At 38.9% G+C, this 26,991-nt stretch overlaps 2 protein-coding genes across 6 annotated transcripts in view; one reads left to right on the plus strand and one right to left on the minus strand.

The window, feature by feature from the left end:
• LOC109931451 (DNA-directed RNA polymerases I, II, and III subunit RPABC1) overlaps positions 1 to 26,991 on the minus strand; it is a 68,577-nt gene that overhangs the window by 34,071 nt on the left and 7,515 nt on the right. For 3 of the 5 annotated variants that reach the window (XR_007265129.1, XR_007265130.1, XM_048614126.1), the window contains 3 exons: positions 26,154 to 26,232; positions 25,986 to 26,059; positions 23,518 to 23,620 (listed from right to left, as the gene is read on the minus strand). Coding sequence is in view for 3 of the 5 variants with exons in the window: in XM_048614126.1 (XP_048470083.1) it covers positions 25,994 to 26,059; positions 26,154 to 26,232 (145 nt within the window). In the remaining 2 variants the exon portion in view is untranslated. Of the gene's footprint in view, positions 1 to 23,475; positions 23,621 to 23,648; positions 25,305 to 25,985; positions 26,060 to 26,153; positions 26,233 to 26,991 lie in introns of those variants that run through there. The other 2 variants (XM_048614125.1, XM_048614124.1) reach the window with 2 other exon arrangements.
• On the plus strand, positions 3,157 to 11,674 carry odf3l2b (outer dense fiber of sperm tails 3-like 2b). Its single transcript, XM_020530757.2, has 4 exons — positions 3,157 to 3,365; positions 8,058 to 8,168; positions 9,500 to 9,613; positions 10,961 to 11,674. The coding sequence occupies exons 1-4, from the start codon at positions 3,314 to 3,316 to the stop codon at positions 11,437 to 11,439; spliced, it is 756 nt and encodes a 251-aa protein (XP_020386346.1). The 5' UTR covers positions 3,157 to 3,313; the 3' UTR covers positions 11,440 to 11,674.

A 26,991-nucleotide genomic window follows, 5' to 3' on the forward strand; every position in this document is an offset into this window, starting at 1 on the left:
CGTCAGCCTCTCTGCTCCTATGATGCTGCTTGGCCTGCTGTGTTCATTCAGCCCTGCACCTTGTTGTCTCGGATTCTCCAGCATCTGCAGTTCCTACTATCTCTCATATAAATAACAAGCGGGACAGAACACCAACGGCGCACTGATGACATTACCTAGCAGGGTGATGAAACGTTTGCAATCAAACACACCAGCTAGGCAAGCAAGTCTACAATCTCAAACTCCCAGGGTTGTTTCAATGATTGATTGAGAGACTGTTTACAGAGAAGGCAAGGACAGACTGCAAGATCCATTCACCTTCTTGCTCTTTTGATCAAATCTTTCAGCAGCATAAAGCCTGAAATGTATTATTAGAGGTTTGAAATTTCTTTTAATGGTAAGGCAACATTTTATACATGAGAATTATTTACTAACTTCAGTTGAAAGTAGCCATCATAAACTGATCCACAGATAAACCCATAGTGCTTTCTCCAATCACTTTCTTAAACACCTTGCAGGCATACTGTCCCACTTTGCTTATACATGAATAAAAATCAAGTGTTGGTTTACATATCTCAGCACTTGACCTCAGCTGTACAGTTACTAAATCGTATTTCAATGCATTGCCATGTGGTTCTGATCTCCAACAACCCTCTGCTGGACTAAATAATGATGTGACCACTCGCTGCAGTGAAGGAGAGTGGCAGTGCTGTACATCAGAATGGCCATCTTGAGATATGACCCTCTTATCTCCTAAAAATCCTGGTATGCATGCTGCAGACATTTCCTCAATCTGGTGTTAGACATTTGAAGAAGTGATGCTTTCTGGATCCAATTCATTTGAATTAAATTGAATTTCTCTGACATAATGAGAAGACAATTGGTTTAAATTTAATGATAAGGCTATTAATTTAAATTTACTCACCATTAAATGCACAGCTCCCCAGACCAATTTCATACTTATGAAAAATGCAACCTGTTTAAGACCTAAAAAGTTGAATAGTAGCAATGGCTGTTTCAGAAGCTTACTGAATTAAATTATAGCTACTACTGTAGCTTCTAAAAATAACAACTCCTTCATGTGGATTTAGAACTTTCTCATCCGAGGATACACACTTACATTTTGATAGACAGAGCCAGAAACATTTTTTTTTAGTATGTCCTTACCTTTGGACAGTAATTTGTGCTACAGTTTCCCCTCCCATCATATATCATATTTTAAACCTGACTGAGGTTTCCTATGTTACAAATATCACGAGGGGATTGGTTAGCTCAGTTGGCTGGATAGCTGGTTTGAGGTGCAAAGTGACAGCAACAGCATAAATTCAATTCCTGTACTGGCTGAGGTTAACATAAAGGGCCCATCTTCTCAACCTTGCCCCTAGCGTAAGGCATGATGACCCTCAGGTTAAATTGCCATCATTTGACTCTCTTTAAAGAGAAAGCAGCCCTAGGTCCTCTGGGACTATGGCAACATCTTTCCTTATACCTTAGAAGTACTTTAAATGGCTCTAAGGCATTTCAAAATGTCATCTAGTCATGAAAGAAGCCATAAATTGATTTTTTTTCCTTTGTTTGTAAAATGGAGAAAAGAGTTTACTCCCATACTTTATTTTAGTATGTTGGTAAAATGTTGATACTAACATTCATAGCCCATTTGGCCCTCTGCACCTGTTCTGCCATTTAATAAGTTCATGCCAATCCATTTGTGTTTCAAATTATACGTTTCCACCTGCCCTTGATAACCTTTGATTCCCTTCTTTAACACGAATCTATCTACCTCTACCCTAAAAATGTTTAATGACCCTGTCTCCATCACCTTCTAAGGTAGGGAGTTCCAAAGTCTCACAGCCCTCAGAGAGAAAAAACATTCTCCTTAAAGCTGTCCTGAATGGGCAACCTCTCATTTTAAAACCATGCCCCTAATTCTGGACTCACGGACAAGGGGAAACATCTCTTCCAAATCCACCTTGTCAAGGCCCTTAAGAATCTTACATACCAATCAAATTACTCCCTCATCTTCTAACCTCCAGCGATAACAAGTCCAGCCTGTCCACCTAACCTCATGAGACAACCCATTCATTGTGGGTATCAATCTTGGGAATGTCCCCCAAACTACCTCCAATGCATTTTATTATTCTTTAAATAAGGAGCGAAAAGCTGAGATGTGGTTTCATTAATACCATGTATAACTGAAGCATAACATCTTTTCTCCTGAGTTCAATTCCTCATAACAAAGGATAGCATCCTATTCAAAGGCAAGTAAAAGCAAAATACTGCAGATCTGGAAGTCTGAAACAAACATAGAAAATGCTTCAGGAATTCAGCCGGTCTGGCAGCTTTTCTGGAGAGCGGAACAGAGCTAATGTGTCAAGTCTGCAGTCTATCAGAACTCAAACTCAGTTTTAAGAAAAATCATACTGGACTCAAAACATTAACTCTGTTTCGCTCTCCAAAGACAATGCCTGACATATTGGGTTAAAGTTTTCGCTTTTGTCAGAATTGAAAAATTGCACTCAAAATGCCTTTGAAATTGTGGTTTAGGTACACCAGATTTTTGGTAAAATTCATTGACTTAGTAACATTTATAAAACTTTTTATGATCTAACACACTCAACAGAATTCATTTCTTAAATACGTTCTTTGCAATTAAGAATTGTAAACTGGATTTTGATTGTCATTGAAAATTTGTTTATCACTAAATATGAGCGATTTTTATAATTGTCTGGTACTCAAGCTGTGAGTAACCCTGATTTGAAATCACTAAAAATATATTTTAAGAATCTAAAATGGATGATTCAGTAAATAGATGCATTTCTGTACACCGGTTAATTTTATAATAAATCATATTTCTGATATGACTTTTAAGAATGCACCTCCAAGGGTCTGTCATTCTAAGAAAGTGAATGCAGTCTCAAACTAGAGCAATTGGTCATAAAAGTGAAGATATCAGCCTTTTATTTTCAGGCTGTTAAGACCGGATTCAAATTCGTACACTGCTGTGGTGAGAAATGATCTCTTGTTCCCTGGATTAATGGACCAGTAACATAGCTATGACGCCGCATTGTACATCTGTCAAGTGTGCACCCTGCATTCAATAGGACAAGACAGCAGAGCCCAGTACAGAAACACATGTCCCACTTGAGTGCATGACTAACTGTATGCCTGAATGAGCTAAGTGCAATTGCTTCCATGGAAACTTGGTAGTTGTTAAAGGCACCAACCTTTGTATCATTGCTCCATCAGGGCAGTTGTATTGCAAGGATAACATTTCAGTACCTGTGATCACTCGAACTGCTTAACCCTGCTCAACAAGTTGATTCATTCCTAGAAGATGAAGAATAACACCAAGAAAGCATATCCCACCATTGCAGCTCGTGAGAAAGGTAACCTTTTGCTCTGGCATTAATAATTTCCTTGTAGTAATTAAAAGACTATGTGAACAACTTTTCTCAATTCAGTCACAATTGAAATAAAGATGTGCTGAATAAATCCAAAGATAGTTATTCAATAGTAATATTTAAGTTACAGTAAAAACTGCAGTTGCTGTAAGTCAGCAACAAAAACAGAAGTTGCTGGAAAAGCTTGGCAGGGTCTGCTCTCAGAACTGCTCTGAGGAAGGGTCACCGGACCCGCAACATTAACTCTGACTTTCTTCACAGATGCTGCCAGACCTGCTGAGCTTTTCCAGCAACTTCTATTTAAGTTACAGTTACTGCTATAAAGCATACTTGAATGTTAAAGGTTATAGAATGGAATTAAAGTTTATACTTATCATTACATGTTTAATTTTGTAAAATACTTTTAGTCTTCTATATGAAACCGTTTTCATTAGTAAGGATGCTGATAGACAGAGGAAACATATTTAAGATAAATGACAAGAGACCCAGAAGGGAGATGAGGAGAATTTGTTTACACAGTCAGTGTTACGACCCAGATTACATAGCATGCAAGCTTGGTGGATCAACAGGTTTAATAACTTTCAAAAAGGGAGTTGGATATATACTTGAAGAGGAAAAATCTGAAATCTGAAGGGCCTTGTGCAAAAAACAGAAGACTATCACTAATTGGACAGGTCCACTAACAACCAGCAAAGCCCAGGCTAAAATATCCTCCCGCTGTGCTGTACAAACCAAAAACTGCAGACAATATTGAAGTATACATAATTCCATTCTGAACTACAATGCAGCCAGTAACTACAGTTCCTGTTCTATATTGGGCTTTCACTCTCAAAGCAAAGATTCATATTCTGTTTTATAATTGTCACCTCCAATACTGATACGTTTAAAGCAGAATAAAATATCAGTATTGCAACAATTTGCAAAGTATAGGGCAGGAAAAAACTGAAATTCAGAGCTGAGGAATGTTCGATTACAGTTTGATGTATAAACCTGGAATCATTTGATCAATATAAGTGCTAGATAAGAATATTCAGATAATTAAACTTGACTGATTTTGGAACTTTAAACGAAGGCCTTTTTTTCTTTCAGTGCTCACCTGGGTTATGGTGCCATTCCAATCTGTGTGTAATTATCCCTGTATCCTGTTCAACTTGCTAGTAAATTTTGAATGAATATCTATTATATGATGCATATACCAAAAACTCAAATGGGAAGGAAAGTTTAAGGGTGTCACATCTTAGTCAAAGTATTCTTCCATTTTATTTTGAAAAGAATATAAAACTTTTCATTAATAGCAGGTTCCTCCATAGTATAAAAAACATGAGTCTCTGGGCCTCTTCCTTGTAGTTGCTATGGCAAAGATACGGAGGGCACAGTACGCTGGAACTGTTTCAAAAACATAAAAGTGCTGGAAAACATGTTACTGAATTAAGCCATGCCAACTTATGTTTGGGAACATTCACCTTAGAGTCAGAGGATTGCAACTTTAAACTTCCACCTTCCACCCTAAGACTTGAGCACTGGTTTTGAGGGAACGCGCATTGCTACAGGTGCCTTACAGTGGATTTGACATATGGCCTTGTCTACCTGCTCAGATGGATGCCAAGGATACTGCTGTAGTCTTTGCAGAAGACCAATTGTGTCAACCAAAATAAACAGCTGTCCATTAATTTGCTGCTTCTCAGGTCTTGTTGAGAACAATTAGTCTCTTACATAACTACAAAAGTTGTTAAATGTCTGTCAGCACCCTGACAGATAAGACAAGACAATATGCAAATTATTTGTCAGATATACTGCAAGAATTCATTTCAGAGAAAGATATTACATAGATGGGTTACTTAGCTGAAAATAAAACATAAAAAATGCAAATTATTCTAGTATTTGTGTAACATTCTACTCTACTATTTGCCCATTTCAATCTCATAGGGAAATATTGGCCAGGATTTAATTCTTTAAAAATGATGTGTGCAGATAGCTCTTATTTTTGTTTACAAGAAAACCCAGACCAACAGCAATTCTCTAGGATCACATGATATGCTTGTGTTGCACTAACTTCTCCAAAGCATAAAAGCAGGAAGGATGTTCTGATGGTGGGGGAGTCCAGAACCAGGACTCACTTGTCTAGGATGTTCTGATGGTGGGGGAGTCCAAAACCAGGGCTCACTTGTCTAAGGATACAGGGTAAACCATTTACAACTGTGATGAAAATTTCTTCACCCTGAGAGTGGTGAACCTGTAGGATTCACTTTCACAGAAAGCAGTCAAGGCAAACTATTGTATGATTTTAAGAAGAAATTGGATATAGCACTGGGGGCTGAAAGGACCAAAGGAAAACTACTGAGTTGGATAACCAGCCATGATCTTAATGAACAGCCTCGAAGGGCTGAATCATAGAGAATAACCCCTACAGTGTGGAAAGAGGCCCTTCGGCCCAACAAGTACACACCAACTCTCTGAGCATCCCACCCAGATCCATCCCCCTGAACACTTTGGGCAATTTAGTATGGCCAATCCATCTGGCCTGTGCGAGGAAACCAGAGCACCCAGAGGAAACCCACGCAGACACAGGGAGAATGTGCAAACTCCACGCAGACAGTCACCCGAGGGTGGAATTGAACCTGGGTCTCTGGCACTGTGAGGCTGCAGTGCTAACCATTGAGCAACTGTGCCACTCACGCTCCTATTTTTCTGAGTTTCAATGTTTAACTCCTGATTCAAGATTTCAGCATGTCTGAAATAATTCTGTGAAACAGTTCAACTGACTTATTCACCTAGGTGTTTTGCTGTGATTTAAATAAAAAGGTAAACTTGGAACAATGAAGCACCCATTTTATTCTATCCACTTGAAACGAAACGATGGGCTAAATATTTCTCACTAATACATACTGCAACCTCTCTATATTTATGACTAGACATCTCCACAGCAGAACATGCACTAGGAATGATCAAAATTGCAGACCTCAAACATTATGTTATTTTCCCGACATTAAATGTGACCTGAAATTCATAACAGATAAATTCAGAATGGGTCAGAGATTCAGACCAACCTTTACTTAGACGCTATCTGTCAATGAAATAAAGTAATGTACTTTTTCTGAACAATGCAAAGTTTACCACCACATTGTGTGTGAGTTTTTAAAACAGGAACCCTATCTGGAAGCCAGCCCGAATGGTAGCATTGACTCCAGATCAGGCAGCCCAGGACCAGGTTATTTCAGGCTGATTGGGGTATAGATTACAAGTACTGGTGAGTACAATATTGATTATGAGACTACGCATGATTGCAGGGGTTTGCAATGTGACTGTTAGAGCGACAGTTGATGACTCGGGGGGGTTACTCAATCATGGGGGTGGAAGTGGGGATTGCAGGAGTTTTGATCACTGGGCAGTCTAATTGTGAGAGAAGGGGGCAATTGCTGTTAGTGGTCCAATTGTGCGGAGGGATGCAAGGTAGATTGAGGAACCCGGGAGAAGCATTCCAGGGTGATTAATGCAACACTCACTGCTAGTGTCTGAAAGGTGTTTCCTCTCTATAATGAACTGCGATGTCTGCCACACTAATAGACTAGGATGAGATATTTGACAAGAGGATGCAGTACATTCTCTCTGTCCAAAACTGGGAACACATTAAATAGTCTATACACCCTTCCTGAAGGTTAATAAAATAGACATTCTCTTCCAAACCAATAAGAGACCAGTGGAGATAGAGAAATGTGTTAATGCCCTAGAAAACACAGAGCACCAGTGACAGGAAAATTGATTCAACCATGAAATATTCCTGCTGGGCTGAGGGAGCTGCATCTCCGTCCAGTGTGTTGCTCCCATCTTATGTTTGCCTCAAACTTAAATTACAGTATAAATATGTACAACCAAGCAGTACGGTGTAACCTTTGTTAATATTATAGTGAGAATGTACCTCAGTTACATTGTACAGGCCTATTTTAAAGAAAATTTGTGTGCGGACTTCATCACGTAAAAAACTTAGATTTAAAAATGTATTAGACTTATGGTAATAGTTTAACTTGTTGTCAGTTTTCTTGTTTATTTGCAATGTTTGGTTCCTTGGGAAAACAAAACTTCTCTCACATTCATGAGGGACCTCCTGTGGTGTGTCCATACAGAATCAAGATTAGTTATGTATTAGAAACGTACCTCATGCAGGCAAATCACAGTTTGGCTCAAAGCCAAGTTCAGGTGTTGAAACCAGTCAGGGCTAATAATTAAAGTAACTATGAACATCTAACAAATTATTATTCTGACTTCATATGAATGCTGTCAAACAGTTCATTCTTTTGTTAAAAAATGAACATGTGGAAAGTGGTCTGACGAACCACAGTCTAAAACTCACAAGCAGTTCAATTGAAAATCTTGACTATGTGGGAGATTTGAAGCAGGAGTTCAGCAGGCAGATGAGTTTGTAACAGCTAAATCATTTTCAGTAGCTGTCATTACCACTGATGACAATCTTCCATTAACATAAAAAAATTGCTGAAAGTAATAAAGTACAATTCCACAGGATCAATTTATATGTTCTTAGAGTAGGATGGTTCCATTTAGTCATTTTTTTACGTGAAACAAAGTCTTGCCATTCATAGAGCACTTTTCACTGGACATCTCAAAGCACTTTCCTGTAACCTTTTGTTTTAGAAAGAATTCCCATTCTCTCATTTTATCTAGGGCCTGGACCAGGAAGATATGGACTACCCCCAGCAATTGGGTTTGTGGGACATGATTATACCAAACACACAAATCCAGCTTACACATTTGGGAAAAAACACAGCAGTGCGTGTAAGTAATCAGAATTCAACTAATAAAACAACCATCTTTTCTCTATAGTGTGACAAATCTGAAACACATTCTGTCAAAAAACATAGTATTGAGAGAATTTTACAGGTTATTTTGGATGGTCCAATGGTGCAGTGATAATGCCCCTATCTCTGGGCCAGAAGCTTTGGGTTGCAGGCCCACCTCTGGACTTGATGGCCATGGAAAGGGCATTCATAACATTGCCAAACAAGTTGACTGTTCATAAGAGTGGGACGGTTTTCTAGTCAGCCATCCTGCAAAAGGAAATGACATACCATTGCAGTTGTCCATTAATGAGGACCAATCCGATAGAAATGCATGGCCAAACCCTTGGAAACAAGAATGGAAGAATTGACAAACATACGTAGGTCATTGTTTCAGTGAAATAACTAACATTTCAAATCTACTGTCAATAATCTGTCCAGTAAAAACAAAATTATTTCTTCCTCTTAATTATTGTGTTTCTATTATGTGCCAACTGTCATTCGGAAAGATGATTCTTACATAAATACTATTTGCAATTTTTGAGAATGTGGAAAACAGAATCGGGACAATCTTCCTGCTATCAGGATTGCTGTTTTGCCCAGTGGATGTGTGTGTGAATCCAGGTCTACATCTACACTCATCTACAGCCTAAGTCCATTGCCTGGACAGTATGTGCAACCATACAAGATAATGATAGGCTAACTACTGAGCTTGTCACTCAACATGACCTAGCTAAGGATAGCTAAATAACTATGGAGCAGTTGCTTTCAACTATTCAGATGTGAAGTTGAAATATTTTCCTTTCGCATTTTGGGAATAAATCACATAAATGTTCTTTCCACAATATATAAATAACAGATTCTGTACCTCCATTGAAACTTGCAAATAATTTACTCTAATTACTTTGAAAAACAATCTATTTGACACTGTAAATTATTATAGATATCTAGCTGCATTATGTATGCCTATAATTACTTTGTCCATCATTTTAAAGGAGATTTTGGGCACAATAATTAATTATATGGGTACATTGTGTTATTGTATGTTAATTTTTCACATGATAATTTATAGGCACTTCTGTGAAAGTTAACTGTGCCTGCTCCAGTGATTTATAATCCACTTTTGAGTGGATTGTTGTAATATTATTGCAGGTTCTTGATAGCAAAAACACTGTCACTATTGGTATTAGATCAAAACACAAGCATAACCTGCAAGAGGTTACAAATGAAGAATATGTAGAAGAATATGGAAGCATGTTCTAATTCAAATTCAATATATTTAAGCTGTCACAAAAAAAACTTTCATGTATTTAAACTCTCTCTTGACAGTGTACGAAGTCAACTGCAGTCCAGGACCTCGGTATCACGTTGATCCAAAGATTACACGATTTGGTAGGAATGGAACACCCGCATTCTCCATATTAGGAAGAGTGAAAACCTCTGGTGAGAAAAGCTATCAATAAATACAATATCGATCCCTTTAGGTTTACAAAGATTTTACTAACTCATCATTTGAGTCTTGTGTAACTTTTAAGACTTTGGAACACTGAAGAAAACAGAAAATTAAGTATAAAAGGTTTAAAAATACATGATCCATTGGAGTTCTTGGATAAGAAGCATTGTTGAAGCAATATTACTGATAGTGATTGATGGTGGAATTAGTCAAGTATTTAAGCCCCACCCAGTAAAAATCATGTTAAAGTCTATTTGTGAAAATCTCTTGAGTCTTCTATGACATTCCTTTCATTGTTAGGCTGCTTAGTGGCAAGGTAGGTGGCCCATGCACACTATTCCATTCTGGTAACTCAAAATTACATCACATGTTCCTGATTGAACTGGCTCGTGAGACTTCTGCCCATTTCTAACAGAGATTTTTGCCCACTTCTAACAGAGACTTTGAACCCCTTTCCATTTCCAGACCACCACCAGTGTGGTTTCTATTTGGACAGGGGGAACAGGGTACTGAATGATCGACCACTATTTTAATTGTGCTACTATCTCATTCTTACACAGAAGAAGGATGAAAATCTGCCTGTGTTTTTCAAATGGGTTTTTGGTAAATAAAATAATTATGATATAAGCAAGATAGTCTGAGAAGACCACATGATCTGACCCCTAATCGGTTCCTAGTCAGTGCTGCAAAGATTTTTTTGGCTAATTTCCATGACAAATTCTCCTAATCTCCAGTCTTAACTGGAAGATTGGAGACTAGCATAAAAAACAATCCACAATGTTTCCTCATGGTTTCTGCTGATCTGCAGCCAAAGCTGTAGGGGATAAGCAGGAAACTCCAATGGAAATTTTACCCATATTTCACCAGGACCAGCAATTTGCGTGATAAAATGGCCTGAAGGAACCCTTGTCTCAGTCAATAATACAATTAGAATATTGTAGTTGATACCCCACTAAGGGTTATCAGGTTGGTTAGCTGTTTGAAAGGCCATGGTTTGAAGCCAACAACCATGAGGAGAATTTTAGGCTTCTACAAACCAAAGACTAGGGAACGGCCTTCACTCCAGTCTCATTCTAGATGACAACTGAGTCTCGGAGCTTCAGCCTCTGTATCCCAGGACTGTCTGGAGTGAGGTTCAAATCCCCAATCCCCAGTCTGTTGTCAAGTTCATGTAAGCAGAATGATCATTTGATCAAGAAACCACAGTTAGCCAACCTGTGGAGCCTTCTCCTAATGCAAGTTAAAGAAGAAAGAAAATTACAAAGTAAACTGCAGTATTTATTTTGATAGTATTCTGACTTATCACCTGATTAACATTAACTTTTTGGCCTATTCAGATGTTTCGCGAAAACCAGGAACACCTGGACCAGGCACATATAATCCAGAGACTGCACCCCACCTTAACGAGCACAGATCACCAGCGTATTCCATAGGATCCCGAACTAGACATCGCAAGGTGGATGTAGTTCCTGCACCTAATAGCTATACTCTTCCCTCTCTGATGGGACCAAAAGTTCCTAACAAGCCTTCCAGTGCTAGTTTCTCAGTCACTGGGAGGACAAAGAGAGATGATCTATCCAAAACCCCAGGGCCTGGCAGGTATAACCGCACTGACCCTAACATTTACAAGCGGAAACTTCCAGCCTACTCGATGCTGGGTCGATATGATTTGCCCACCTATTATACTCAAAAGCCTGGACCTGGAGCACATAGCCCTGAAAAAGTGACCATCCATAAGCCAAGAGTCCCAGCATTCTCAATGGGATTGAGGCATTCAGAGTTTGTCACTCCATTTATCATTGACATTTCAGATTGAGGTTAAACCTGCTAAGGTCTAAATTGAAATTCATATTGTCCATATTGAAATTTTTTTAACCTTAACATATGGATTCTGTAATCTTCAAAACTAATATCTAACTTTTATATTATTATATACTTTAATTGCTCTGTTCAATGGATTTTACAGGTGTCTTCTCACTTATATTGGTAAGCTGAAGTATATACATTGACTAGAAAAGCACTGATTAATTAAAATAGTACAATTATCAGGACAACATCAGTCTTAACTGTTTGAAAAATTAGTTAGTAGGCATTGACTGCAAATCCATCCAATCAGAAAATCATTTACTTAATACCAATGATGGTAGTTGTTTTGTAGATGTCACAATTTTCACTATTTTTGAAGGCGAAACTGTTCTTTTTCCTATCTGGAAATAGATCACTGCTTGAGATTTAAAGGAATGCATGGTAAATCATGCTAAAGACAACAGCTCTGTCAACTTACACAAAATGGTGGTCTAGTGGGCAGCAAAAAAGGGTATCTCAGCGTACAACAGGACCTTGATCAGATGGGTTGATGGGCTGAGGAGTGGCAGATGGAGATTAATTTAGATGAATTAAGGTGCTGCATTTTGGAAAGGCAAATCAGAGCAGGAGTTATACACTTAATGGTAAGGTCCTGGGGAGTGTTGCCGCACAAAGAGATCTTGGAATGCAGGTTCATAGTTCCTTGAAAGTGGAGTCACAGGCAGACAGGATAGTGAAGAAGGCATTTGGTACCCTTGCCTTTATTGTTTAGTGCATTGAGTAAAGGAGTTGGGAGGTCATATTGCAGCTGTACAGGACATTGGTTAGGCTATTTTTGTAATACTGCATTCAATTCTAGTCTCCCAGGTATAGAAAAGATATTGTAAAACTTGAGGGTGCAGGAAAGATGTACAAGGATGTTGCCAGGGTTGGACTGTTTGAGCTACAGGAAGAGGCGGAATAAGCTGGGGCTATTTTCCCTGGAGCATCGAAGGCTGAGGGGTGAAGTTATAGTTTATAAAATCATGAGGAGTATGGATAAGGTAAACAGCCAAAGTCTTTTCCCCAGGGTAGCGGAGTCCAAAACTAGAGGGCATAAATTTAAGGTGAGAGGGAAAAGATTTAAAACGGACCTAAGGGGCAACTTTTTCATGCAGAGGGTGGTGCATGTTTGGAAAAGCTGCCAGAGGAATAGTGGAGTCTGGTACAATTACAAAATTTAAAAGGCATCTGGATGAGTATATGAATAAGAAGAATTTAGAGGTATATGGGCCAAATGCTGGCAAATGGGACTAGATTAATTGGAATATCTAGTTGGTGTAGATGAGCTCGACTGAAGGATCTATTTCCATTTTGTACACCTCTATGACTCTATGACTGGATGAGTATGAACAGTGAGTCCCAGTGGATCTTTTCATGGAGTACCTCACAGCCAACTGGATGATCAAATAAAGGATTAGAAATGAGAAGCGTAGGCAGTTGTTTTCTATTTGACATTGAAATTGTCTGAACTCAGCAAGACAGGAATTAAAGCTGAGACTTCCTCAAGGGAGTGGATTAGTAAAAGCCCAAAATTGATCATGGAATATTTCTTCAAATCTGAGTTTTCAGCATCATAATATTTAGTGCAGTTATTCTTTCAATGGTTAAAAAAAGCTTCTGTTTATTTAACATAAATAGTGCAATATCAAACTCAGCCACCAACTATTTTGGAACGCTGGTCTCACATACAGGTGTTACATTATCATTAGTAAATTGTGTCAACTGTTTTTAGGTATTTATCTCCCTTTTTCTCTGCATCATGTTCCTTCTTGATTCTTCCTGTATTCGTTGGTACAAATGTCATACTGTTTTGCAACAAAACTGAGCTTGCTACATATTATTTGTTATCTCGCAATCCATTCTATTTCCTTTTGTTTTTAAATAGTACTGTAGCCTGGAACAGGCTGTCTCTAAGACCCTACAGCCTCCTCAACCAGTGTACACAATATTAATTTACCCAGGCACCAGCATGTATCAGGGAAGGACTATGCAGCGCAAGTCAGCAGTCAGTGAGCCAGGCCGCAACTTTATTTGAAGACAATAAAGGTTAAGAGTTAAACTTTACATTTTTAACAACTCTAACTATCCAATTCTTTAGAAACTTAAAATACTTCCGAGATACTTGTAACTTCTGTCAAATTGTTCAGCCTGTTCCTCTCTTCACGGGCTGATTCTTTCTGGTCAGAAAGTGAACTGCCCTAGTCACTGCTGTATCCCTAATGTGCCTGTAGGTAGGCTGAGGAGCGGGGTTCTCCCAACTCTTGCCAGGTTGGGTTATTATATCCTCCTGGATACCTTCTGGAACTTTCTAAGGACTTGACCAATCAGAGGTATCAAATTAATTGGCTTTATCTCCTCGACATGCTGCTAACAGCTCTCGATGGCTTGCTTAACAGCAACCCCATTGATGTGTCTGTTCTTGGGCTTGGAAGTCTGGTTTCATCCCATACCATAGATATTCTTTTGTCATACTGAGGCATGTCTGCCCCACGCATCTAGTGTTGTTTGTTTGTCAGGAAGGGTTGAATTGCCCTTTCACACTTGCTAATGTATCCTGGTGCTTCTCTGGTTATAATTGGGGTGGCATGGTGGCTCAGTGGTTAGCATTGCTGCCTCACAGCACCAGGGACCTGGGTTTGATTCCACCCTCAGGTGCATGGAGTTTGCATGTTCTCCATGTACCTGCATGGGTTTCCTCTGGGTGCTCTGGTTTCCTCCCACAGTCCAAAGATGTGCAGTCTAGGTGGGTTGGCCATACTAAATTGCCTGTAGTGTTCAGGGATGCCTAGATTAGGGGGTTATAGGGAGATGGGTCTGGTTGGGATGCTCTGAGGGTTGGTCTGGACTTGTTGGACTGAAGGACCTAATTCCACACTGTCAGGATTCTTACAAAAAAAAAAATTGTCTGGGCTTAGTTCTTTAAAGGACTAGCCCCTAGGCAGAATTGTCTCATGTCTGCCTTGGCTCAGGCGTTCCCAGCATGCTTTGCTTTTTATTGCCAGTTTTGATGATCTGTTTATTTCAGTTGCTGTGCACGTTTTTCTGGCCTCCCTTCTTAATGATTTTTAGAGAGTGGTGAGTGTCTGGAATGGGCTGCCAGAGGTCATGGTGGAAGTGAGTACAATTTTGTCATTTAGAGTCATAGAGATATACGACACAGAAACAGGCCCTTTGGTTTAATTCGTCCATGCTGACCAGATATCCTGTATTGCCAGTATTTGGCCTACATCTCTCTAAACTCTTCCTATTCATATACCCATCCAGATGCCTTTGAAATGTTACAATCGTACTTGCCTCCGCCACTTCCTCTGGCACCTCTGTGTGAAAAAGTTGCCCCTTAAGTCCCTTTTATATAAACCTCTATAAGGTCACCCCTTAGCCTCCGACGCTCCAGGGAAAATAGCCCCAGCCTATTCAGCCTTTGTCTATAGTTCAAACCTTCCAACCCTGGCAACGCCCTTGTTAATCTTTTCTGCACCTTTTCTAGTTTCACAACATCATTACTATAGGAAGGGGGACCGGAATTGCATGCAATACTCCAAAAATGGCCAAACCAATGTCCTGTACAGCCATAATGTGATCTCCCAACTCCTATACTCAATGCACTGACCAATAAAGGCAAGCATACCAAACACCTTCTTCACAATCCTATCTACCTGTGACTCTACTTTCAAGGAATTATGAACCTGCACACCAAGGTCTCTTTGTTCAGCCACACTCCCCAGGACCTTACCGTTAACTGTACAAATCCTGCCCTGATTTGCCTTCCCAAAATGCTGCACTGCACATTTATCTAAATTAAACTCCATCTTCCATTCCTTGGCCTATTGGCCCATCTGATTAAGATCCCATTGTACTCTAAGGTAACCTTCTTCACTATCCACTACACCTCCAATTTTGGCATCATCTGCAAACTTATCAACCACACCTCCTTTGTTCACATCCAGATCATATATATAAATGACAAAAAGCAGTGGACCCAGCATTGATCCTTGTGGCACACTGCTGGTCACAGGACTCCAGCGTGAAAAGCAACCCTCCACTATCACCCTCTGTCTTCTACCTGTGAGCCTGTTCTGTCTCCAAATAGCTAGTTCTCCCAGTATTCCGTGTGATCTAACCTTGCTAACCAGTCTACCAAGAGGATGAAGTCCATATAGATCACATCCACCACTCTGTCATTAATTCTCTTCGTTACTTCCTCAAAAAACTCTATCCAGTTAGTGAGACACAGTTTCCCATGCACAAAACCATGTTGACTATTCCTAATCTGTTCTTGCCTTTCCAAATACACGTAAAGCCTGTCTCTTAAGATTCCCTCCAACAACTTGCCCACCACCACCATCAGGCTCACCGGTTCAGTTCCCTAGCTTTTCCTTACCATCTTTTTAAAATAGTGACACATTAGCCGATCTCCAGTCTTCCGGTACCTCACTTGTGGCTATCAATGATACAAATATCTCAGCAAGGGGCTCAGCAATCTCTTTCCTTGCTTCCCAGAGTTTTAGTGTACCCCTGATCTGGTCCCGGGAATTTATCCACCTTTATGTGTTTTAAGGCATTCAGCACCACCTCCTGTAATATGGAGATTTTTCAAGATGTTGCTATTTATTTCCCCACAATTTCTACCTTCCATATCCTTCTCCACAGTAAACACTGATGCAAAATACTCATTTAGTATCACCCCCATCTACCGCGGTTCCACACATAGGTGGCTTTGCTGATCTTTAAGGTGCCCTATTCACTCCCTAGTTACCCTTTTGTCCTAAGTGTATTTGTAGAATCCCTTTTGATTCTCCTTAACGCTATTTGCCAAAGCTATTTCATGTCCCCTTTTTGCCCTTCTGATTTCCCTCTTAAGTATACTCCTACTGCCTTTATTCTCTTCCAGGGATTCACTCAACACTTGTTGTCTGTACCTGACGTATGCTTCCTTTTTTATCTTGACCAAAACCTCAAGTTCTCTTCTCATCCAGCATTCCTTACACCTACCAGCCTTGCCCTTCACTTTAACAGGAACATACTGCCTCTAGACTCTCGTTATCTCATTTTTGAATGCTTCCCATTTTCCAGCCGTCCCTTTACCTGCAAACATCAACTTTTGAAAGTTCTTGCCTCATACTGTCAAAATTAGCCTTACTCCAGTTTAGAACTTTAACTTTTAGATCCAGTCTATCCTTTTCCATCACTATTTTAAAACTAATAGAATTATGGTCACTGGCCCCAAAGTGCTCCCCCACTGACACCAGTCACCTGCCCTGCCTTATTTCCCAAGAGTAGGTCAAGTTTTGCACCTTGTCTAGTAGGTACATCCTCATACTGAATCAGAAAACTTTGCTGTACACACTTCAAAAATTCCTCTCCATGCAAGCCTTTAACATCATGGCACTCCCAGTATATGTTTGGAAAATTAAAATCCCCACCCATAACCACCCTATTGTTCTTACTGTGATCTCCTTACTAAGTTGTTTCTCAATTTCCTGCTGATTATTGGGGGTGGGGGGAGGTCTACAGTACAATCCCAATCAGGTAATCATCCCTTTCTTATTTCTCAGCTCCAACCAAATAATTTCCCTGGATGTATTCCCAGGAATATCCTGCCTAAGTACAGCAGTAATGTTATCCTTAATCAAAATTACAACTCCCCCCTCCTCTTTTGCTTCCCTTTCTATTCTTCCTATAGCATCTATATCCTGGAACATTAAGCTGCCAGTCCTGTCCATCCCTGAGCTATGTCTCTGTAATTGATATCATACCCCAGTCCCATGTTCCCAACCATGCTCTGAGTTCACCTGCCTTACCTGTTAGGCCTCTTGCATTGAAATAAATGCAGTTTAATTTATCAGTCCAACTTTGTTTTCTGCTTTGTTCCCAACTGTACCAATCTCAGACTGATCTCTTTAGGTTCCACCCCATCCCCTATGCTAGTTTAAACCCTCCCAAGCAGCTCTAGCAAATCTCGCCCCCGGTATATTAGTCCCCTTCCAATTCAGTTGCAACCTGTCCTTCTTATACAGGTCACTTCTACCCTGCACCAGGCTCCAATGATCCAAAAATGTGAATCCTTCTCCCCTGCACCAGCTCCTCAGCCACAATACTTAAGAAACATTGGGACAGGTACATGAATGGGATAGGTACAGAGGGATATGGACCAAATGCAGGCAAATAGGACTAGTTTAATTGTGAAAACTGGGTAGCATGGGCAAGTTGGGCTGAAGGGCCTGGTTTCATGGTGTATAGACCTCTATAACTATATCACTTGAACAGTTGCAGGCTGCGACAGTACATAAACATGTAACAGCCTTTGAATGACAGATCATAGCCTAGTATATGAAAACCATAAAATAGGACACACACACACACACACGCGATTAAAGTCTGAATTGGTGATCAATTGCTTTACTTAGAGCGTAGTCTATGTTCTAGAAATGGACCAAGTCAGTATTAAATTAGATAGACGTATACAGGGCTGACTTTTATATAAAGCAGGATACAATTCATTATTGTATTCTTTGAGTGCGTGATAGCTGGCAACTTGGCAATGATTGCTGGCTAACAATAACTAACTACTAAAGCTACCAATACAGCGATTCCAATAAGCCTCAAACAACAGGGACCCTTTTGTGCTTGTCTTTCAGTGTCACGTTATTTGACGATCTAGAGTTAAGTGAAAAACGAGGCCAATTTTACCAAAGTTGCATTTGAAAGGACACTTGGAATAGATTGAAAGACTATGTCAAGACTCCTACAGTATTTAAAAAATATTTATTCTGGAAGTTTTGAGCACTTCACAAAGAGAATGAATGAGTGCAGTACAACTCTGCTTTATAAGAGTCATCAGTAGCAAAGGCATCATCATGGACATCTTGCTCAGAGACCTTCTTGGGCTCCAGGTAAAATGGGAAGTGGACATGAGGTTAGACAGGAACAGAGGACAAGGTAAAATCCAATTCCAACTGCAGGTGCCTGAGTTTCCCATGCACCTGTTCTTGTCTTTCACACTGGTACAGGTCACAGGTTTTTAAAGTGCTGTCAGAGGAACCTTGGTAAGATACTGCAGTGCATTGTGTAGATGGTAGACTGCTGCTACATCATGTCAGTTGTGAAGCGGGTGAACGTTGAAAACAGTGATGGTATGACAAGTGAGCAGGCTACTTTGACCTAGATGGTGTCAAGCTTCTGGAGTTGCATTCTTCTAGGCACATACAGGATGAGCTGTGGTGAGGATTCATCTTGCAAGAGAAAAACATCTTCTCTGGACTCATAATCCACACATTAAGGTTCACATACGACCAATACTTATGCTTCTCCACAGTACAAGCAAATGTGATATCTGCTCCTGAAGTTTCTCAGTACGAGTAGTTATAGGTGAAAGTCTCCAGGTGCTTCTGTCAAAAAAGCCTTCAGCTTAGGCAGAATGCCAAGATAAATTACTGCAGGGTAGAGTTCCTAGTTTTACTAATCATGGCAGAATCTCACACTAATAAACACGACTGAGTTAAAAATGAAACATCCAAGACTAACTGAAACTAGGTAGTAGTGCATGGGTGTGTTCTGGGAACATTTCCATTCATTGGATATGGAGTTCAAGGAAATAGCATTCAGATTTGAAGACAATAATAAAATAAGGCAGATGGATTCAATATCAGCAATGACAAAAGATTGTAGCTTTTAAGAGTTAACTGCCTGATACTGATTCACTTGATCAGGTACTATGCAGAAGTACATAGATTCTTGATGAGCAAGGGGATGAATTGTTTGGACATAGGCAGAAAGTTCATACTGAATGGTGGAGTAGTGCAAGTTGCTGACTCCTGCTTCTAATTTGCATGTTCACAAGTGTCATTGAATGAGAGATTGTTCCTGAGCATCTGCAGTCAAACATGCAGATGATCTAGCCAATGTGGTAGAGACCATTTTGACAGGAGTAAAAACAAATTAAAAAGTTGTACAAGTACTGCTAAATCTGAAAAGACAAATTCAAGAAAAGGTGCCATATAAATGCAAGCCTTTTGTTCAATGTTAGGCTCTTTGAACTGAAAACTGAAAATGCTGGAGAATCTCCATGGAACTGGCAGCAACTGTGGAGAAAGAGTTAATGTTTTGTTTTAAGACCCTTTCAGCGTGAAACATCATCCTTACTGCTCGTTTAAAGTTTTCCCAAAGAAAAAAAAATTCGTGACAGTTTCTACAAGAAAATAGATCAAATGAGAGAGGCTTTTTAAAACAAACAAGAAAACAAAAGGAGCTACAAGTCAAAAAAAAAAATCAGATTTACTTATTCCCAATCATTTGCTTCTTCATTATTGTACTTAAAGCTTAGATAATAAAACTGGAATAACTGTTAACCAGTAAGAGATATTAAACTTTAAGATACAATGTGCAACAAAACACAGAGGCAGGACTTACATGATTAATGGCAAGACCTTGGGTGGTACCACAGAACAGAGGGACATAGGTGTTCAGGTACATAAACTTCAAAAGAATTACATGATGCAAACAGAGTTGGGGGGGGGGGGGAAGTGGGGGAGCAGTCCTGCTATAAACGTGATTATAGCACTGGAATGTAACATCTTATAGAAAATCACACTCAAAGTAACAGGGTCTATGGGGAAAAAAGTGAGGTTAAGGGGGCAGACCACAAAAAAACTCAATTCTTCCTCACTCACCTAAAGTTTTGGCACCGTGCCAGTCACTCATGTGAGCCTTGATACTTAAAAATCTATCCACCTGCAACAATCTGCATCACAGCCTAGCCCATTGCTGATGTGACCTGAAATTCCATCAGCATAGACTTCTGGACAGATGTTCAGATGTGAAGCAGAGGATTCTGACTTTTTCTTTCTTATGCAGCCCATTGACATCGAAGTTAATCGTAAGCTTTAAATGCATTATAAACCAGAGCAATACTGTATTCAAAAACTGTGCTGAACAAGAACAGGTTGTAACAGACAACTTTTGGTATAAACTGATTTACGTGAGCAAGTTCAAAAATTCTTAAATGAAACAAAATCTAGGCAAAAAATTACACATAAAAAAAGGTGCATGTTTTAAGAGCATTCATTATTTTAAACTATGCTTCTTTGCATTTAAGCTGTTTGGCATAAACTCTTCAAGCTAAGACTTCACATTTTCCTAATAAGACAGTTGTTCTGTGATATTATATTTGAGGCTTACGATATACAATCCAATTATCTGTTTCAAATGAGCACATTATGACTTACTCTGAACATTTACATCATCTGCAAGGATCGCAAAAGAGTTTTCCTTTGACAAAGTCCATGACGTTGACACACATTCAATGGAATCACATTATAGCCAGCACAAGATAATGTTTTAGAAATAACATTCCCCTATTCAATCGCATTTAGCCAATTCACATTGCCAGAGTACACCTTGTAGCAGAACCCCCATGTAGACAGGATGTCTAAAAAGGTATTTAGTATGCTTGCCTTCATTTGTTCATTCATTTGAGTATAGGAATTGGGAAGTCATGTTGAGGTTGTACAGAACATTGATGAGGCTTCTTTAGGAGTACTGTGTCCCGTTCTGGTTGCCCCACTATAGGAAGGATATTAATTAAGCTAGAGAGGGTTAAGAAGAGATTTACCAGGATGTTGCCGAGTATGGAAGGTTTGAGTTATGAAGGAAGGCTAGGACTTTTTTTTTTTTTTTAGAAAAAGCTGGAGCATAGGAGGCTGAGAGGTGATCTTATAGGGTTTATAAAATCATGAGGGGTATAGGTAGAGCTATTGGTAGGTGTATTTTCCCTAAACAAAAAAAAAAAAAAAAAAAAAAAGTGGTTCACATGTGGAATGAACTTCTGAGGAAGTGGTGAATGCAGGAACACTTACAACATTTAAAAAGACACTTGGGTAAGTACATGAGTAGGAGAGGTTTGGAGGGATATGAAGCAGGCAAGAGGGACTAGTTTAGTTTGAGATTATGTTCAGCATTGACAGGATACTGAAGGACCGGTTTCCATTTCTGGTTTCCATTTCTGTGCGACTATGATCATGCTTTTTGTGCTAGTTGCAGCTGTTAGTAGTTCAGGCCCAAACAAAGATACGCCCTAGTGGACTCACTACATATTACCATAATAGAGCTCCAAGGATGTAGGCATGTACACTATGTATGTACAGATAAAAAGGTACCAAAGGCATAGTAGATATTAGTGGGAAAATATTAGCAAGTGTTTACAGGTCAGGAACAGTCAATTCCACCTAAGAACATGGCAGCATTTATTCCCTCACACACTAAATATAAATACCAACAGTGAAAGTGTTAAATCTGCCAATACATATGCTTTATTATTCTAAACTTCAATATTTAGCCTTCTGTTGAAGGTCATAGACCTGAAGAAATGTTAACTTTTTCTTCAATTTTTTTTTTTGAAAAAAGCACCTTATCTGCAGCATTTGTGTTTTGTGATGTCAAAGCTTTCCTTTATAGAAAATAAACATTGCACAGTTAGGCAAAAAACTTTAGAACATTAAGTTGAAGTGGTATACATTTCTAAATGCTTCCATTCAGAATTAAATAGCCTTAAATAAAGTTTTGAAATATATACAAAGTATAGCTACTGTAATTTTAAAAACATACTGTATTTATAAACAATGAAGTTTTAGTTGACCACACTCCATCTAGTGGCAGAGGCTGGTCAGTGGCAGCAGCACTCCAACACAGATGGGGCAAGGGATAAATGATGGATTGAGGGCTGGGGCAAGAACAGGAGGACTGTGGCAGAAGCAAAGGTAGAAAATTCTTGAAAATAGATTGGTTGTGAACAGGAAGTCTGAAGTTAACATTGAAATTCATTTTGAAGTTAGAAAACATATTTTACTTAAACCATGAAAAGTGACAAGATTTAACCATGTTTAAAACACAAAAATTATTATATACCTTGGCACAGAGGACCCAAATGAGTTACATCTCATTGGCAGTGATGGCCTACCACAAGCTATACCTGTTACTATTAATGCCTACAAAGAGAGATTGGGCAAACTGGGCCTATATTCTCTACAGTCTTGAAGGATGAAAGGTGACCTTGCCAAAACCTACAAACTACTTTCTTATACAGGGACAGATTGGGTAGATGCCAGTATGGTGATGTTTTCCCTGGTTGGGGACAGAAGAGTAACAGGCACAATTTAAAGATGGATGTCAAGAGGAGATTGTAGGCTGAATGGCCTACACTTGTTCCTGTTCTATGCAGAGCATTCACAATTCTAGTTTGCCAATCTTTGCAGTGCATACCCATTCTCCAAGCTAGTCTTGGAGCCAATGAGGGACCAGGGTCCTTCTGAGCAGCACTGACTCCAAGCTATGTATTAAAGCTGCAATTTAAATTTGAAAGTTGTAGCAAACTTAACATTCTCAAAGGGATATTGGTTGATGCATCCTACACGTCACTGAATTAACACGAAGCATGGTAGAATTCCCTATATAACAGGGGTGCCTGTGCCGGTTCTTTGACAGCAATTCAAAATTATGCCTATTGCCCTTGCCCTTTCCCTGTATCTTTGCAGAAATAAGCACTTCATTCAAACTCCTCAAACCCCACAACCTTAAAATTCCAATTTTGGTATTTTATGAACTCTTCCATTCTTTAAACCTAGCTTTACCAGATGTGTCTTCAGCCACCCAAGTGCTAACTTCAGTTTCAGATTGTGCTCCTGTGAAATTTCTTGAGTCATGTTTATGTTAAAAGCAACACAAAGTCTGTTATTCAACTTCCATTTTAAGAAGTGGTCTTTGCCTCAGTTATTTTCCATAACAAGAGCATTCAATTCTCCAACTTTATGCAAAGAAATTTTGCTTAACTGGTCCCTTTATTCTGTTAAAGAGCATTCCAAGTTGTCAACCCAGTCAACAACTCAGCGGACACAACCACCAGGATTATTTGATTGTTCATTGTATAAAACCCCATGCAGAAAAATGTGCATGTGTGGTAGGTTTCTACTGCTCAATAAAATATTAAATCAACTAAATTCTAACACTTAAATAACTTGTTTTTATAAAAAAAATTTATTTTGAAAAAGTTAACCTTGAACTGAATGACCATCCTTTGCTCAAATCAAGAGTCAGCAAAAAGCAGCAACAGCTTCAAGTTTTCAATGTTTGACTTCTGTTTGATACCAGTTTCATGCCTAGAGAGGAGAGAAAGATTATTGTCTTTCCTTTATATTTGATATCTGTTACTTGGACTAGTTTTAAGTTTGCCACATGTCATGAAGTTTAATACAGACTATGCAGAATTTCACACTTGCCATGTTTGAACAAGGATAATGAGCAGTTGTCCTACAGAAACTACCCAAGACAAAAAGAAGCCCATCACAACTGAAGAATTCTCTTTTTCAATGGCATCTCAATAGCCTTGACAGTGGGCAAGAGATTAAATTCTTCAGTTACTATGGATTTTCTCATTTCTGTACTATTGCCAGCTGTCATATTCAAAATTCTAGTTGGGAATAACTAATAAGTTTGTTTGTTTCAAAAAAAAAAATGCAGTATCAATAAAGCTTTTGAAATGGAATCACTGCATTCCTCTTTCAAGTCTTTTCTGAGCTCAGATCCATCAAATGCATCACAGTGATACTGAAATTTCAATTTGAGAAATCTCCCTCAGAAGATCAAGCTAGGTTACTGCTTCACCAGAAATTCAAATCAAAATTTGAACTTCCCATTGCTCGCATACTAGTGGATATATTATGTCATGGGATTCAAGGCATTTTAATCAAGCTGATATTTTTAACCAAGTCAGTATACAGTAAAATGCCTCGATTTTTGATCAACAAGAACTAGTTGGCTTGGTTTTTCATTGCCTTTTACCATGTGTAATTAAAATAAAAGTAGCACTTTGAAAATTTAAACACAGTCATAGGCAACCTTAGAAGTCAGAGGAATTTATTCAGCCGTCTGGACTTGTTCATCACGTTATAGGAAAACTTGTATGTACTTAACATTACATTCCACGAGCAATCAGTTTTTCAATTTTAAAGATGATAGAGGAGTTTTGTAGCCTACTTAGCCAATAGGGTATGCTGAAACTTTGATGTTATAGCTGAACATAACAGAACACAAAGACAAATTCTAAAGTTAGGGTCATACACAGTAACTTCCATTTAGCACAGGGAATATGAAGCCTTTGCTCCATACTAAATGGAAGTACCCATGAAGGATGTAAGATAAAAGTTTGAGTACTATGGCTTATCTGGTTTTGTTATTTTTAAGATTAAGGACTTGGTTATTTAAGATGGAGTTGAGATTTTTTTCACTCACAGGGGACTGAGCCTTAGAGCTACACCACAGTAGAGTGCTTCACCATCAAATGAATTCTAATAAATTCGGAGATAGAAAGATTTTGAATTCACAGAATAAGTCAGGAAAGTGGAGTGGAGGTAGAGGAGCAGCCATCATTGAATTGTGAAACAGGCTCCACAAACCTGGAGGTGGTCTTCTCCTGAAGGTCTTATGCTTTACGAAGTTAGTCCAGAATTATTTTGAATAAAAATCAGATTGCTGGAACTGGTCACTGCACCCAAAACATTAGCTCTCCTTTCTCTCCGTAAGTGCTACTTGAACTGCTGAGTTTTTCCAGCAATGTCTGATTTTGTCACTGATTTCCAGCATCCATAGTTTGTTTTTAAATTTGTGAATTATTTTGCATTGTTTTAGATTAACCTGGTGTATGATAGAATAAAGACAGGAGAGCTTGGATGAGCTGGAGAATTGCATAGTTTTGTCCCATTTACTTGAAGAAATTAGTGGTTGCATCAGAGGCAGTTCAGAGGAGGTTCACTAGCTTGATTCCAGAGATGAGGGGTTTGTCTTCTGAAGAGACATTAAAAATTAAGAATGAGAGGAGATCTAATTAAGGTATATAAAAGTGTTTAAAAAAAAAAAGGTGATTGATACAGTAGACAGAATGGAGATTGCCCTTGTGGAGCAATCCAGAATGAGAGGTCAGTTTTACATTAAGGGGGTAGCAGATTTGAAATAAAGGAGGAATTACTTTCTGTAAAGGTTTAATAATTTGTAGAATTCATTACCCACAGTGCAGGGGATGTCAGGCCACCAAATGAGTTTAAAGATGATAAATAGATTTTTAATTAATAATGGGTTGAAAGGTTACAAAATGCAGACAGGAAAAAGGGGAGTTGAAGCCAAGATTAAAATCATATTACCATATTGAGTGGCAGAGCTGGCTCAATGGGCCAAATTGCCCACTCCTCTCCTCATTTAAAGTTTTAAGAGATGAATGATGGCCAGGAAGGTACTTTAATAGGCAAATCTGGGAAGTGATATAAAGATACGAGTGTGGGTTTTAGTGATTATCTGAGATGGAAGTTAAAGACATGTAACAGGCAACTTATGTGATGGAGAGAATACAGTTGTGCATTCACTTCAACTCTTCTTTTTTACCCCCCATTATAATTACTGGTTGCAAATGGGAAACAAGCATGAGGAAACTGATGAGTATATATTTGTCAAAAATGTTTTACACGTACTTACATTGTGTTTCACTGCACAAGTCTGTAGGTAATGTACCTTCCTGCAGTTTCACTAGGTCTTATAATCTTAACCACCTATAAAAACAGGAATAAAAAAACTGGAGTCCCACTTTAATGTTTTATACCAGTAGCAATGAAGCAAATCTCGAATCAATAAACGGCAACAAACCTGTCCTCTCTTCAATCCAAAGTATCGTGCCACAGGATCACCTGCTTGTATTCTTGGCAATTGGCTCTCCTTTAACTTGCTGGTAAACATACTTAAAGCAAATAATGGTTACCCAGCAAAATGCAGAGATGGTCACTTATTTTCTGTTAACTGACCAACTTTTATTACTTAAATTATTTTTCTTGGTCATGTTAAACATACAAACAGTATATAGTAATCAAAAAGTTGATTTAATATCCAGCCAACTGCCTCACTTCAAAAAAAGTCTTGCTATAGAAATGAGAAACCTGAAAACTGATATCAAATTATGGTAAAGAGCAAAGTGTTCCAAACTGCTTACTGTAGGTGAATTTGAGACAAAAAATTTAAAGAGTAATGGTGGGAATTAGATAAGAGATGGTAGCAAACAAAATTCAAGAATTAGGTGACAAGGCAGCTTTTGAAATTGGTGGGAGACGCAACCGGCAGAGAGATTCAAGGAGAGAGTCTTAAACATGCAGTCAAGATAGCTGAAGACTCTGCTCCTTGTACTGCATCTTCAGCATAGGGGTGTGCAAAGGATGCCGCTTGGAGCGGTACAGGGAGTGTGTGCGTGTGTTCAGTCATGACCATGCATCATAATTCTGTGTCACCTACAGCCAATTTTTAGTTTAAAAAAAAAAAAAAATTAAGAAAAGGGAAAAAGGACATCCAAAATAACTGATTACGTTGAGATTATAAGATCTAAGCAATTTTGTCAATGTCTGGAAGGCCTGAAAGAGTGCTCTCCTACCTGGAGGGGGACCATGGATGTCACATCAAAAATGTACCAAGGAAGACTCAAAAGGGGGAAATGTAA

This window comes from Rhincodon typus, chromosome 29 (assembly GCF_021869965.1).
Source record: "Rhincodon typus isolate 14 chromosome 29, sRhiTyp1.1, whole genome shotgun sequence".
NCBI lineage: Eukaryota > Metazoa > Chordata > Chondrichthyes > Orectolobiformes > Rhincodontidae > Rhincodon > Rhincodon typus.